The 15,111-nt window shown below is 41.5% G+C and overlaps 1 protein-coding gene across 1 annotated transcript; it reads left to right on the forward strand.

Moving 5' to 3' along the window:
* The first annotated feature begins 422 nt into the window (after positions 1 to 422).
* LOC311267073 (WW domain-containing adapter protein with coiled-coil-like) lies at positions 423 to 11,676 on the forward strand. The gene is made up of 13 exons (XM_084369912.1): positions 423 to 755; positions 1,198 to 1,231; positions 2,245 to 2,434; positions 2,782 to 2,873; positions 5,341 to 5,450; positions 5,664 to 5,761; positions 6,262 to 6,546; positions 7,814 to 7,930; positions 8,407 to 8,555; positions 8,692 to 8,783; positions 9,276 to 9,459; positions 10,034 to 10,161; positions 10,261 to 11,676. The coding sequence occupies exons 1-13, from the start codon at positions 715 to 717 to the stop codon at positions 10,328 to 10,330; spliced, it is 1,590 nt and encodes a 529-aa protein (XP_084226038.1). The 5' UTR covers positions 423 to 714; the 3' UTR covers positions 10,331 to 11,676.
* Positions 11,677 to 15,111: the final 3,435 nt, after the last annotated feature.

Below are 15,111 nucleotides of genomic sequence, written 5' to 3' on the forward strand. Positions count from 1 at the left end.
ATAAATATACTGTTTTTTGATTATATAATATAAAAGAAAAGGTCGTTTAACTAGCTATGTAGGAATAACGTGACTGTATTTGCCATGTGTGGCAGTTCTACTTTGCAATATTATGTTTTCTTTCTTATCTAATGTGCCTCGTATATAAGTTAATGTTCTTTATCACTGTGAAGGGTTGTAAACATCTGATACTCAATAAAGGAGAAGACGGAAAAAAGCTCTACTCACGAATACACGAGCCTACCTGACACAGGTATAAGCATGTATTTTATAAGACACTGTAGTTATAACTGTCACAAGTTTTTACAAGTTGATCTAATGTGTTTTTCCTCACTGTGGCGTTTTCTTCACTCATTAAGGGTTTAGCAGACACTCTTATTTTGAAAGGCAAACCCGGAAACTCGCCTCCTAGCTAAACATTACCGAGAAGTCCGTCTTCTCCGTTTCCTCCTGACTCTGCTGCTTTTCGCTGAGCTACATCGGCCGAGCCAAGCGCATACCGAAACTACATACCGTATGATGCACTGAGGGTGGTTTTTAATAAAGACCACCCGCTATGCAGTGCTGGTGCCCGGCGCTCGGCTTGTAGGTATCTGTTTGTCAGGATAGACGGAGTCTAGATATCAGGAAGCTGAAGAAAAGAGAACTGGTAGAGCAGTCAGACAGGAGGCCACGGTTCCCCCTCACACACATACATACATCACCACGGCCTTGATGGTGATGTATGCAAGGAAACCAGCAAGAGTCAGCGATGGGTAAATCAAGCACCGACGTTAACATTTTGAAAGCTATGCGTTTTTTTATTTGTAGGCCGCGTATTTATGTCTGCGTCTATCTGTTAGCTACCAGTGCTAGCAGCTAGCTAGCAGTTTCCCTGCTGTTAGCTACGGGTTCTGGTTATTTCCTGTAGCTAGCCGACTGACGTTAACGTAACGTTAGCTAACGTGTTAATATTAAACCCTGCGTATATAGGGCACATTGTCGACGTGTATATATTTTTAACAAATTCGGTTATTTTCTACCAGTGACATAAAGAGCAGTCGGCTGTTGCTATGGTGGCAAATCTAGCTAGCTAACTTAGCTAACGGCAGCTAATTAGCTAAATATATTGCAGAAAGTGTGTTGCTACGGTCAGAAAACCGTCCTAACTGTTACATTAACATCCACTAACCCCGTTTGTCCCGTTTGTCTCCGCAGGTGCAACGACAGAAGGGATTCACAATCCTATCAGGTATGATGTTGTCAATTTGCTAACAGTCATCTGTCATTACTCTCAACTAATCCAGCTAATCAAGATATAATAATGTAGTTTTTACAACAAAATGATAATCTGAAATCAAATATATTGTTTATTCAGAGATGCACCAACCGTACTCAGAAATAGCTGGATTCTCACATCTATGGTGTGAGGCAGGTGTCACTAACACAACTCCAGTTAAACTCCCAATAATATAGTCCCTTTAAAAACCTGTCAAACAACTTAAACAGCTATTAAAGATGTTATTTCCATTACTCTACATGGCTTAACCTTCCATAGGACATACTGTGGCAGTTAGTTTATTGTTCTTGGCAAGTTTTGCCTTTAAATTCAGTTTATAGTGACATAGCATCAGGCTTGTCAAAGTAGGATACATGTGTACACCTTAATGACTTCCTGTAGGCAACATTTGAGCCGTAAGACAGAGAAGCTTAGCTGTGCACTCAAATGTTAACATTGACTGCAGACATTAACATCTAACACAGATGATATTTATTCAATCACAATAAGGACAAGATCACCAAACCTAGCTAGCTGCTATGTAGAGTCTGTATGTGTGTTGTGATATAGTACAACTTTTCAACTTTTGAGTTTAGGCTACCACTGGCTACTCAATGGCTGCTAAAAAATCTAAACACGTTAAGCAAATCCTTGTATAAAGAATCTAGTTTGATGCTGCAGACTGATACTATTTCTACAGTAGGAATTTGTTTGTTTCAGGAAGCAAAATTTTACTACCACATCTACTTCCATGAGCTCAGTCATATTACATTCAACCACTCCCACACTGAGCTGCAATTTATTTTTGAGACTATCAATTCTGTTTTCACTGTCATCAGTCTCTAGCACTTCCTCAATGAAGCCTGCTTCGTCCAGTGTGTTTTCCAGAAAAGCTAATGATGGTATGAACTGTGTGAAGACAATGACATCCGTGTAAGCTTGAGCACATCCCAACAAGTCCTTCTGCCGCGCTTTATTCAATCTAGACCCATAAATCTCAGCCAAAGAGCCAGTCCAGCAGCCTTCACCGTTACGACAAGGTGCGTGATGGCTCATCAGACCCCACGCCCCCGTACAAGATGCTGCGACGCTCCGACGAAAGTCCTGTCAGCAGACACGGAGACGGCCCAGGACACGGCAAAGCAAAAACCTCTCACACAGTTAGAGGGAAAAATGGTAAGCCCCGATCTGGTGGTTTTATACATGCATGCAATTTTAAATTTTACGTAACAGTGTTGTTATAAGGAAAACACGTCTTCTAGGTCTTGTTTCAGAAAAACATCAGATGCACATGACTCTCAGCCTCAACTTATTGTAACTGATTCTCTTAAATGACTAGCAAAGTCTTCTGATCAACAAAAGTGAAGCTTTAGATTTCTTTGTCATCTCACTGCCAACAAGTCATAATCAAGCTATTATTGCTCAAATGTCAACAATGCAAAGTTAGAACACTCACAAAGAGGATTCAGTCCTCTGCAGAACATTGTGTATTTTCTGTGACTTGATGAATGGCTGTGTTGCAGGGACCAGCGGCTCTCCTCAGGAGAACACTCACAACAACAGCTCCCACCATGGCTCCGACTCACATGCGACTCAGAGCAAGCCTGCAGACAGGGTAAGACGTCCTCCAGCATATCTGATTATATTCCCTCAGCATTTCCTGCACAAATTGCCGTCACTGTACTTTGGAACATGGTATGCGGGATACTATATGGAGGCATCTCTCTTGTCTCTGTGTGAAGGCATTTTTGTCTCCACAACGGTGCATGATTTAAACCTCATATTTAAATAACAGGTTGCCTGTAGAGAGGAGATGGTCTGAATAGATTGTAGACTTCCTTCTTAACAAGATTTAATCATCTTGTTATCATATCTCACTGGATGGACTGAGCAGTAAAGCTCAATATTTGACATGACACACTGGTTTATGAGCATAATAAACACAGATCATCAGATTTAACATGGTATTGTTAAACTGATGGTGTTGATGTACGCTGTTATGATCTTTTTTATTTGAGTTGAAAATGGAGAGTGGTGTATATGCAACACTTGTAATGACAGATGTGTAGCCAAACCAGAGGGTTTCCCTTTTCCCCATTTGTTCATCTTCATTCATCATGAGAGAGAACAGTGGAAAATGTTAGCCATTAGCTGCTGCATAGGTAGCTGTCCATTTTCTGTAGACCAGAAGTCAGAAACTGTTCCTGTTCAAAGTACAGCACACCTTAAGATCGACAGGTGCATAGGAGAAGACCGAGGGCCAACAAAATCAGGAAAAAGACTCCCGCACACTGTCCACTTCACCTGCAATTAAGTTTAATGACAACCGAAACGTTGTCGTCATTAAAACTTAATTGCAAGTGAAGTGGACAGTGTGCAGGAGTCTTTTTCCTTTTTATAGCCTGAAAGTTTTGTGTGTTGCACGTGTCAAAAATAACTTAGTATCTCATTTTGTTTACTTGCTCAAAGCCCTAACTCACCTCATCTCTTGTCCTCAAGACCCCGGGCATCAGATCATACAGTATATAACATTATTAAACCGTGACACCAAGGACACACTGCCTGCCTTTACTTTGTATGACTGCTACCTCACTGAACTGCTGAGGCTTGTGTGTGTGTCCACAGCGCTGCTGATACCAGCCCTATCTTTCTCCATGGAGTTTATCTTTTAATAATGATAATGACATGAGCTCTCATACAGAGAGACTGGAAAAATACTGCCCTTCACTGGATGTTTACATTTTTTTCGTGTGTGACAGATTCTATAGATAATAACATTGAAACTGTAGTGAACGCTGGTGTTATTCGGGCTGCACAGTGTATTATTTCAGCATCGACATTGCAATGTGTGCATGCTAAGTAATCGCTTCACAGGACGTTCACTGTCAAGTACGGTAATGAACTCAAACACATTATGCTTCAATTTTTATGCTGCTTGATACAAAAGGTTAACTTGCACAGTTTTCATTTTCCATGACTAATCTACAAGAGAAGTCTTTGATATTACATAATTTAGTCCCATTTAAGTGTTGCATTCATGGGAGTTTGTTGTTTGTTATCAGTGACATGCAGGCTCTGCTCTGAATACTAAGCGAACTAAGCAGAGTCTACTTTGTTTTTTTGATAAAATGCACTCCCCTATAGGGTCAACCAAATCATTCATATTGCAATCTGTATTGCAGAAAATCAAAACATCACAGTGTCAGTTTTTTTCCCATATCAAGCCGCCCAAGATACGATATTAATACAACTGTCAGCAGATCATTTTCACTGCCTGTTTTTGCCGAGTATTTCCACATGATGTGGAAAAAATTAGGTGAAATGCCAAATCTTTAGACGAAGCTCCGCTCACACAAGCTATGTTGCTGCTCCAGCCTGTAAACATGGGCACCAAGATGATCTCTGTTGGGAGTTAATGCTGAATCTTAAACTGCAATTTGTGCAAGTAAAACCTGTTTTTGTGGCAGGAGTAAATGTCAAATCATATTCCTGTTTTTTGGTAGTAATTCCAGGACCCTGCTATTATCTACTTTTACTACTAACAGCCATATTTGTCTCAGTTAAGACTATCAATTTATTTTCCCTCAAGAGAGCAGCACTAAATAATGTGTTACTGGGGCAAACCTCCTGCAAAGTCAGTCCGTAATGAAATCTGTCCAGTTGTAAATAGAAAAAACAAGATGAGGCGAAGTACGTTCTCTTCCTGGAATTGTGGGTATATACATGATCATTAATAATAAACACACCAGTTCCCATCCACACTGAAAAGCCCTCAGCCATTATGGCTGGATAAGAGAGGGATGCTTACCCACTTAAGGAACATAGACTTATGTGTACTTTGACGTAATGTCTCATTTAAGTGTCCTTTTTGAAGCCCAGTTACATGCAGATCTTTCCCCAACACTGCTGCTGACGTTATTTCCAACTGTGCTGCAGTGTTTCAAAATTTTTACATACATTCACGTCCGTATAGTATGAAAATCTAAGTTTTGTCAGGCAGCTTTCATCTTTCTCAGTGGTGCTCTTCAACTTGTCATGATTTCCTTCTCTAACATCTCTTGTCTCGTCTCTCTCTGCACCAGGACCCAGCAGATGACTGGACAGAACACATCAGCTCCTCTGGGAAGAAGTACTACTATAACTGTAGAACTGAGGTCTCCCAGTGGGAGAAGCCCAAGGACCTGTTGGAGAGGCAAGCTCACTTAAATGCTAAATATGAACTCTGCAACACTATTCAGTTCAAGAATTCAAGTAATCGAGATTCTCAATTTCATGCAGAGTCAAACATTAAAAGATCACACAGTGCACCGGTCTTAACAGAATAGTTTTAACTTAGGGTCCAGAGTCTAACTGCAGCACGCATCCCGCACATAGTCACCGTTGCTTTCTGCTTTTTCTGCTTCAGGGAACAACGACAGAAAGACTCAGTCAAGATGGCAGCGAACAGTTTCCCCAGGGACATGGACTACAGACAAGAGGCCTTGCAGGACAAAGCCACAACGAGTAAGTGTGGCTTAATTAAGATTATAAGCAATGTGGTACAAGCAGGGTGTCTGCGCCTCTTTTTCAGTTGTATTTTCTTTGGCCTTAAAAGTCATTAAATACTCTTCAGTTTACACTTGTATGGTATTAATTTTATGTGATTTAATTTAGCCATCTTTTACTTTCCGTGTGTCAAAGTAAGTCAAGCACTTCTGCATCAAAGTCCACACTTGTGATGGCCAAAATCTTTAAACGGACTGGAACAAATACTGTCTTCATACTTTGTATTTGCACCTACCTGTTGGCAAAATATAGATTAACCTTAACTTAGAATTAGTCAAATTTGAGTGTTTGATACCTGTAGACACCTTTTGGGGCTAGCTCCTGTTGATACCTTTTTTGGATAAACATCTTGGATACAGAGAAGGGTTTTTATTATAATTTATTACATCTGTCTGCTGCTCAGTTACTTAGAGAAACAACAACATATTGTGTTTTGTAATGTCTGTTTGTCTTTACAGAGACCACATCAGGGGACCAGTCCACAGCATCCAACTCCGGCCATTCCTCCTCTTCCTCTTCTTCTCAGAGCCTGAACTCTGCTCCTGGGCCTTTAGGTTCCACCCCCTCCACCATGTCCTCCTCCACCTCTTCCTCCTCCTCCTCGGGGCAGGTGCCCCAGTCTGTCCAGTCTCCTTCACCAGCACTGCTGCAGGACCCGGCTCTGCTGCATCAGCTCCTCCCGGCTCTGCAGGCTACCCTGCAGATGAACAACGGCAGTATGGACATGGCGAAGCTCAACGAGGGTGAGGAAATGACACTTCCACACATAATGACATCTTTGGTACTGTTCTTTTACGCTTTGGTATAACAAATTAATGACACAAGTGGCTACTACATTACTTTAACACTGCTAGTTAGAAGCTCTACTGCACACTGGGGCCATCAAGTGTCCTTATTTGCTTGAATCTAAGAGATTTATTGTTACTATTATATTAAGCGACTACACAATTATGTTTTCTCAACATTCCAGCTGGGGGGGTGTGTGTGTGTGTGTGTGTGTGTGTGTGTGTGTGTGTGTGTGTGTGTGTGTGTGTGTGTGATGGATTATTATGACACTGTGGCGGGCCGTCAGTGTCTAGTTAGTTTGTGTGAAACACTGACTTTACTGTAATGCAGCCTTCAAAACCAGGAAACGACAACACTCACTCTTGCAGCCTGATTACTGCTAAGCTGGCAAGTGGTTTCAAGTCTGTTCATAGTTTATTTAGTGTCAGCCCTCAGCCCTAAAATAGTTTCATAAGCCCAGTCTAACTTACATGACATGTGATATCTTTAGTGCAGAAGTGGACTGAATTGATGTGTCTGAGGAGCAGTGAAGAATTACCACTGCCACAGACGACAAGGAGCCGAGAAAGACAAAGATAAATGCTAACTGCTGGAGAAAATAATTCTGACTGCTTCCAAGAGTCTGACAGGAGAATGTGTCAGTATGTGACAGAAAGTGCTTCAGGGACGAGGGCTCTGCTCTTCACAGATTTATACTACCTGAAGGAAGGTTTCCTAGCAGGACTCCTGTGAAAGTGTTCGAGTCTTTTTCCCAAAAACAAATGCTTGTAAAAGGGAGGTTGTCTTATATGTTAGCTTGTGTTCACACACCATGTGTTCTCATACGGTCCGTGCTCTTACAGCAACAAAATGTCAATATCTTTCCACCACTTATCTGTGTGTGTTTTGATTGTGTTATTCACGGGTGACTGGGTGACTCTGCTGTTTCTAACCTGAGCATTCGCTTAACACTTAAGATGAATCTCTTGCTATCCTGTGTGAACCTGACAACTCGTGCGCTTGTCGTTGAAGTTCCTCCAGCTGTTTGCGGGTGAAATGACATTGAAGTGAACCGGCTCCTGCGGCTGGTGAAGAGATTAATCTTTCCACTGATTTGTTTCTTATCTTAACTGTGTGTTTTCTGACTTAACCGTGCGTGTTTGTGCACTCACCTGTTGTGTGTCCTTGCTCACTCACCTGTGTGTGTGTTTGTGTGTGTGTACTTTTCCCCTTTCCTCCCTCCAGTCTTGGCAGCTGCTGTCACCCAAGCTTCCTTGCGGTCTGTGCTTCATAAGCTCCTCACTGCTGGACCTGCTTTCAACGTCACTGCTCTGCTCTCAGCTGCTCAGCACTCCAACCAAGGTACGGCCTCCTCGCTGTTTCTCACCATCTGCTCCACGAACTCATTTCCTGTTTCTATAAAGAATGCTCTTCTCCCTGTCCCTATAAATCTTTTTTTTTTAAATGCGGTAATGCCCAATGTGTAGCAGATGACCTTCAGTCAATGAAATCCAGCATTTTATGCAAGTTAACTGCATATATCAAGTTAAAAGTTTTCAGATTGACTACATCTGTGTGGAAGAGACAGAATACCTTCTCACATGTATCTCAATAAGCTTCCTCTGCTGGAACAACAGTTGATACTCGACCTGAAAGCCTCTTCCGTAACTGTCTCCTTATAATTTGTTTGCTGCCTATAAGCATGTACTAGTCTCCGCTACAATCAAGGCAATTACTGCAGGCTTTGAGGACTGGTAGTTCCTGTGCGGATATATATTTAGATATAGCATCGTAACGATCCTCTTTTCCTCCGTACTCACTCTGTCTTCCTGTTTCAGCCCAGCACTCCAGTCAGTCGCCCGTCTCTCTGACGTCGGATGCATCATCACCGCGACCGTACGTCTCACCGCGGAACGGCACGCCACAGAGCAACCAGAAGTCTCTCCTGGGCCTGCACCCCGGCAGTATCACATCCTCGCAATCAAGGGTGAGTTGCACAACCAAAAGTAACAAAGAAAGATACAATTTGACGAATAAATGAGTATCTCCTCTTGTTTGTTACTCACCCGTTCTTTCTTGTCTTTGTGTTCATTCCTCTCTTGCCGTCCATTCTCCCTCTTCAGGGCAGTATGTCTTCAGGTAAACAAGGACCAGTCCCCCTGTCTCAGAGCGCAGAGAAGCGTCCAGAGGACCCCAGAACTCTCCAGCAGAGAAGGTAGACACCATCAGAAATCACTTCAACACACTGCTTTGTTTGTGATGATGGATTGCTTGGAGGTAAAGCAAACAAATCCACAGCAAGAAGGCTTTTCAAAACTAAAAGGACAGTCCACCTGAATTACAAAAACACATTTGGCAAATAGGGAGTGTTTGATTAGTAGAAAGTAGTTCCAACAGCCCTGTGTGGAGTAATGATAAGAAAAACAATTTATTGCTAAATAAATCCAATGTGGAGACCTACTATTAAATAAATGTGTATCCAGTTGTCGCCACTTCTAACTATGAAGTTCCCTGGACTAAAGTATGTTACTTCACAGGGCCTTACTTGAACTCATCATGTGTTCAGTGCTTAAGGTTAAGTTATCCTGAGATGATGATAAATGCTATAAACAGGACGATCCACAGTAACTGTGACTAAACATCAAAATGTAGTTGGATTTTAGTTACACTGTCCGCAGACAGTAAATCAGTTGTCTTGCTCCACCAGCCAGGAGATTCTGTGCACGGGATCAAACATATCTGGTGCTGCGTTGCCCCACGTCCCCTCCAGCAGCACCAGCCAAACCCAGGCTGACAACCCCGGCTCCTACACCCCCACCCTGGCAGCTCATTTTGATGAGAACCTCATCAGACATATCCAAGGATGGCCTTCAGAGAACACTGAGAAACAGGTACTGCCAACAAACAGTGATGTTACATGCGAGTTGCTCACCGCGGGTCAGAATCATCATGGAGCTACAGAAGCTGAGAGCGTTGGTGGGTTTAGTCATTCACGAAGCTGCCAGTCTTTGACAAAAGATTCAATCACAAGGTTGGTTACTTGGTGTTTCAGGTTGAAATGAACCAGAATAGGAACTCCTTCTGCAAAAGAAGGCCATTAGTTGTTGTTGAAAGCTTTAGAAATATAAAGTAAGTGGTCCTTTCTGTGAAACTTCTACCTTCAGTTCTACTTTGAGGTTTCTTTAAAGGCAACCTTTGCTGGATTTGTGAGAAAAGTAGCCGACCTGCCAAAATATTAAGAAGATATGTACACTGCAGATACAGACACTGCCACGTACTTCTAGTCAGTCACAAGTGAGGATTGAGAGGGATTATTTTGTTTTTTTTCCAGATACAAACATGCACTGTACACCTTTAAATTCAGAATCAGGAAGCTAATTTTGATCTTTGTTTTAATACACTACTTTGAATGTGTGCAAATATTTAGCCGTGACTCGACAATAATCATTTGTCACTTTCCGTCAGGCGGCTCGGTTGCGTGAGGACATCCACAACATGGGCAGCTTGTACATGTCCGAGCTCTGCACGGAGATGAAAAACCTGCGCTCCCTGGTCAGAGTGTGTGAAATTCAGGCCACACTGAGAGAGCAGAGGTGAGGCCAATATTACACTTACACAGAAACCCACGTTCACCAGTGACGACATTCACATCACACCGTCATACGCCTATTTTTTTCTTTCTTCAATCACAGAATCCTGTTCCTGAGGCAGCAGAGCAAAGAGCTGGACAAGCTGAAGAACCAGAACTCGTACATGGTGTGAGGAGCCGAGCAGAGAAGAAAGGACTGGGAGGGATGGATTCAAATAATGATTTAAAAGAGGAATAGACATGGACAGCGAGCTGCCACATCCTGTTTATTCTCCCTAGTAGAACAAGCGAGACAAGCTGTTAGAAGACAAAGGAGACGGCGGCTGACGAGGTGAAGCTCCATCATCCTGAACATGTCTTTTTTTCTTTCCCTTTTTCAAGAAATCAGTTTTTCCAGCGTCCACCACATGAATTTCTCTCGCTGAAAGGTGAAACTGACGGTTCACCGAGTCGGACACTTAAACTAGTGGACATAGAGGAACTGAGGCTCTTTTCAAACAGCACCTTTTTCGGACTGTGAACCTTGGATTGTGTGTATTGTGTTGGGTTAACTTGTTTTCTGGTGTGTTTTTGATGTGTAGTGGTCAGGAAAAGATTACAATTCATTCCTGGGAAAAATCAACTAAAACAAAACCATCTCATGATAATTGGTGTGATGCAGCTGTGAGGAGGGTTCGGACGAACTCATTCGCTCCGCAGGCCTCTGACAACGGACTTTGTCATGCATTGAAATGTATGGATTCAATGGCAGTGATGTTACTAATGTTATTTTTTATTCACTATACTTGTCAGTGGTTTTCGCCATCCCAGTGTGTCTTCGAGCTGGTTGGTTTTACATGTCATGACATTAGCGAAGACCTTGAAGACCTTCAGCCAGAAAATACTCACATGTGCTTCAGTTGTTTCGTCCCAGTTGAGGGAAATCTGCGTTCTGGTTCCAGTGGTTCAGAGTCACTAGGAAGTCATGGCTAGTTATGTCAAAAACACTCCAGATGTTTCAAAGCCATTTGAAAAAAAAGCCTACATTATTGGACCTAGGTTGGCTGCTAGTACATATGAGGTTATATTCATTTGTAGCCCTGCTGGCCGTTTTCTTATTCCTTCTGCTATTTGTCTTTTTCTTTGGTATGATTGTCGACATTTTGTTTCTCCCCCGAGTCTCTTTGGGGAAATATTTCATTCCTTTTGTGCAGCTTAGCAATAGATAAAAGAAAAGTGACTAAATTTGCAGTCACGTAAAAGCTAAATTATTGTCGTACATGATTGATTACGTCCTTGTAGTCATAACAGAAAAGATCAATGGAAAGACGATTTATTTTTTCAAAAAGGAAACCCACCTTCAATCTCATAGTTTTTTTTTCTTTCAGCTGTTGTGGCCCTTTTATCAAAACTGACTTCAGCCGGATTTGGCTACTTTTTTTAAAAAGGTTTGTTCATGACGAGAGGGTCTACTTTTTCTATGAACATCACATTAAACTGCAGTCGTACACTTCTACACACATAAAGCAACTTTCCTTTGTCTCTCGGCTGTTCTTTTCCGCGCCCTTGAATAGTTTCCACCACATCTGATGTGCACACTTTTTTCGGGAGGGGTGGGGCGGTGGGGTTGGGGGCTTTGTATTCCATAAAATATGAGAATAAAATATTATACCACACTACTGCTTGACTTTTACTTACTGCTCAGTTTTGATTAAGTGTGTGTGCTGTATACCTTGAGTAAATGTCCTGATGAATTATGCATTTTGTCATTTTGCTAAATTAAAAGTGGATAATTATGCAGCTGGAGGAGGGTGAGGGTGACAGCTTTGGGAAATGCTGTGTGCAATGAGATCAGACTGCACTTAATCAATAACTCGTCAGGTAAAGGTGTCTCCGGGGTTCGCGTCAGTTTGGAGCAGCTTACGATCTGACACACTGGAAACGTGGAAACGGGCTGTTTTAAAAGTAGCTCGACCAAACCAAATTGTGAATTGCACATGGGTATTTATGTGGGATTACAAAATATTAGTTCACCAAAATGTATATATTTATCAGCTGATTTACCAGCTGGGTGGTTGTCATCAAACCTAGCTGTGTGTATCTCTTGCTAGCTTTAGCAGGATTTGGCTGTCTTGCGCTAGCTAGCTGTGTAGTTGACAGTTTGGTTTATGGCTGTGTTTTGTTTAAAGGTGCTATTTGTAAGAATTTCAGTTTAAAACATTCACTACTTAACTACAGTTATCAACAGAATGTGAAGAAAACCTTTTCGATTTATGTCAAAGACAAACTGTACACGTCTTGTGTTTCAGGGGTATTTTTTTTAAGTTGACAAGCTAACCAGCTAGCCCCTAGCCACATTGCACCTCAAGAAGTGATGGTCCAATAGTAAACGACACCAACACTTCTACAGTGCTCTGAGCTCACAGTCCAGGCAGACTTCGCTAATACGACCGCTAACTGGCTAACGGCAGCTACAGTTGGCAATTACTCTGGTGATATGCTGTCCCCTATTTGTTTGGAGTAAGAAATCGTACATATTGCGCCTTTAAACATGTTTTCTTTGAAATTCTGGATTTTTATGGCATTAAAAGGTTTTCTGTGAAAATAAATGTCAGTGGGTCAGATTAACTAACTACATTTTGACTAAATAGGGTTGTCAGGCCTACTGCATTTTGTAGTCTGCAAGTCTTGACCTTGACCTTGACCCGAGTGTTTTTTATTCATCAGATGTGAAATAACCAAAACAATTCAAACTTTAACAGGTTGAAGGGGGCACTATGTAGTATTGCAGAAGAAATTAAAACTCAGAATTTCAATATTTACAATAATGAGGTTGAGTAATTGAGTAATACAAACAGAAATATTCATCTTTCCCATCACTGAATAAACAAGCTGTTCTCAGAGGAAAATAAGGTCCCAGAACACTGTTTGAAGCTAGTAAGGTGGCAGGGTCCGCCACATATGAAATTGTGTTGTCCTTTAACATCAGTTTGTTTATTCAGTTATAAAAACAAAGACAGTTTGTTATTTTAGTTTGTGTAGGTATAAAAAAATAATTCAATAAAATTTCTTCCCCAAAACTACATGGTGCACCTTTAAGCTGAGTGTATGAGTGTTTGAGTACGGTTTGATTTCTGGCCACAAGATGGTGACAGCGAGCAATCTTACCTTGAATCTGTTTCTGCTTATGTGTGCGTTTCTGCTCTATCAGATTAAAAACCCATTACTGTACATGTCAGGCTTAAAATGTAGCTTAAACCAAAGCAGACGGCCGGATAAAATCAGGATGGAGGCGACCCGTGATATGACTCTGAGCCAGACACACACACACACAAGGTACACAGATGATGTATGATAATAAAACAGCTGCTGATTGACAAGACAAGAGCCTGATAAAAACTGTTGTAAATGTGGAGTTCATAATGTCAGAATATTTCAGCAGAGTGGTGGATAGGATGACACTGAATTTGGCCTTTTAGTTTGAACGCATCAGCAGCTTTTCCTGCTCACACAGCTCCGCTGTGAGCTTGTGAGCCCTCTGCTTTGTCACCCCTGAACGTACATCTGCTCGTATCTATACCACTATAGCAAATAAAAGGCAAACTTTAAATGTAGCACAAACTTTATGAATTGAACTGAATTTCCAGAAAATTGGCAAAAGAAAATGAAAGACATTTCTCCCACTACTGTTTGCAAATATTAGGAGTTGGTTCATTGAGATAAACAGCTAATGGCGCTAATTTTCCATGATGGAAAATATGTCACCTATGTTTGTCTCATGTATTAGTTAGCTCTGGAAGTTTTAAATGGCTGAGAACAGATGGCGAAAGAAGCTCGGGGCGTTAATGTGACTGAGTAGTAACTCAAATTCAGTCGTTGTCTGCTGGACCACATGCCGATGGAAAGTCAGGTGAAGTTTTGGAGTCCATTAAACATTTATGGAGCTTCACGACAACTGAAGTAGTTTGGGACTTGTTTTGTAATGAAAATAAATAAATGGCTTCATACAGTTTGTCCGGTGTAATCCAAGTGTCCAAAAGCCCCAAGACAAAATATTTATATACAATTAGACGGGGTGCAGTGAAGATTTTTGCTTAAAAGATTGTGCAAATATAGTTTTTTCAAATCAATTCGAGATCTCGGGACTTCCAGAGACTTCACTGGCATGGAGTCGAGGAGATTATGAATGACTTTTCATTTTCAGGGAACTTTTCCTGTGATGGTGACACCCCACTGTTGTCCTACACGGCTCAGCGACACTAGGGGGTAACTGAGAGAAAGTTTGGGTAATTTCAGTGAACTGACCCTTTGAACCCTTTTGTACATTTCATTTAGAGACGTTCAGACTGCAGATATGCTTTTATGTCAATATTACTTTTCTATTTGCATATAAATTCAATCATGTCTTTCAACTTAAAAGCATGCACACCGCATGTGAAGTGAAGAAGAGTTTTAATACATCAAATGAAATGCTGCACTTGAGGATTCTTGTTTCAAGGTCGACCAGCTCGAGTGGTTGATGTGTTGAAAATATTCAATTTGTGTCTCATGTTCACATGTTTGATCCCTTTTCAGTTTCAGTGACTTGCAAGAGCGAGCATGAGCAACATGTCAGTGTCCCTCAGAATATGTTATATATTATATATTATGTTCCTACTTTGTTTCTTTGCTGCGGGGAAAGTTTCGGACTCTACGTCCAACGAATGAAAACCTTTCTACACTTTCGCTCTGGTCAGCATCAGCCCCTTCTGAGAGTTGGAGCCAATTCATCTTTGTTATCATCTCTTAAACTGCAAAGCGTATTCACAATTTCCCCTCCACTTCATTTATTATCATTTAATCAGAGTAAAACGTCTGAGACTTTTTTCTAGTTGATGCATCAGCAGCTATATATGCAGAGATCACCAAATGTGTCGACTACCGCTGCTTCATTTGTCCTCATATACAGTATTATCAGAGGGCAGCGAGCAGCGAG

This window comes from Pagrus pagrus, assembly GCF_965226575.1.
Source record: "Pagrus pagrus genome assembly, chromosome: 12".
NCBI lineage: Eukaryota > Metazoa > Chordata > Actinopteri > Spariformes > Sparidae > Pagrus > Pagrus pagrus.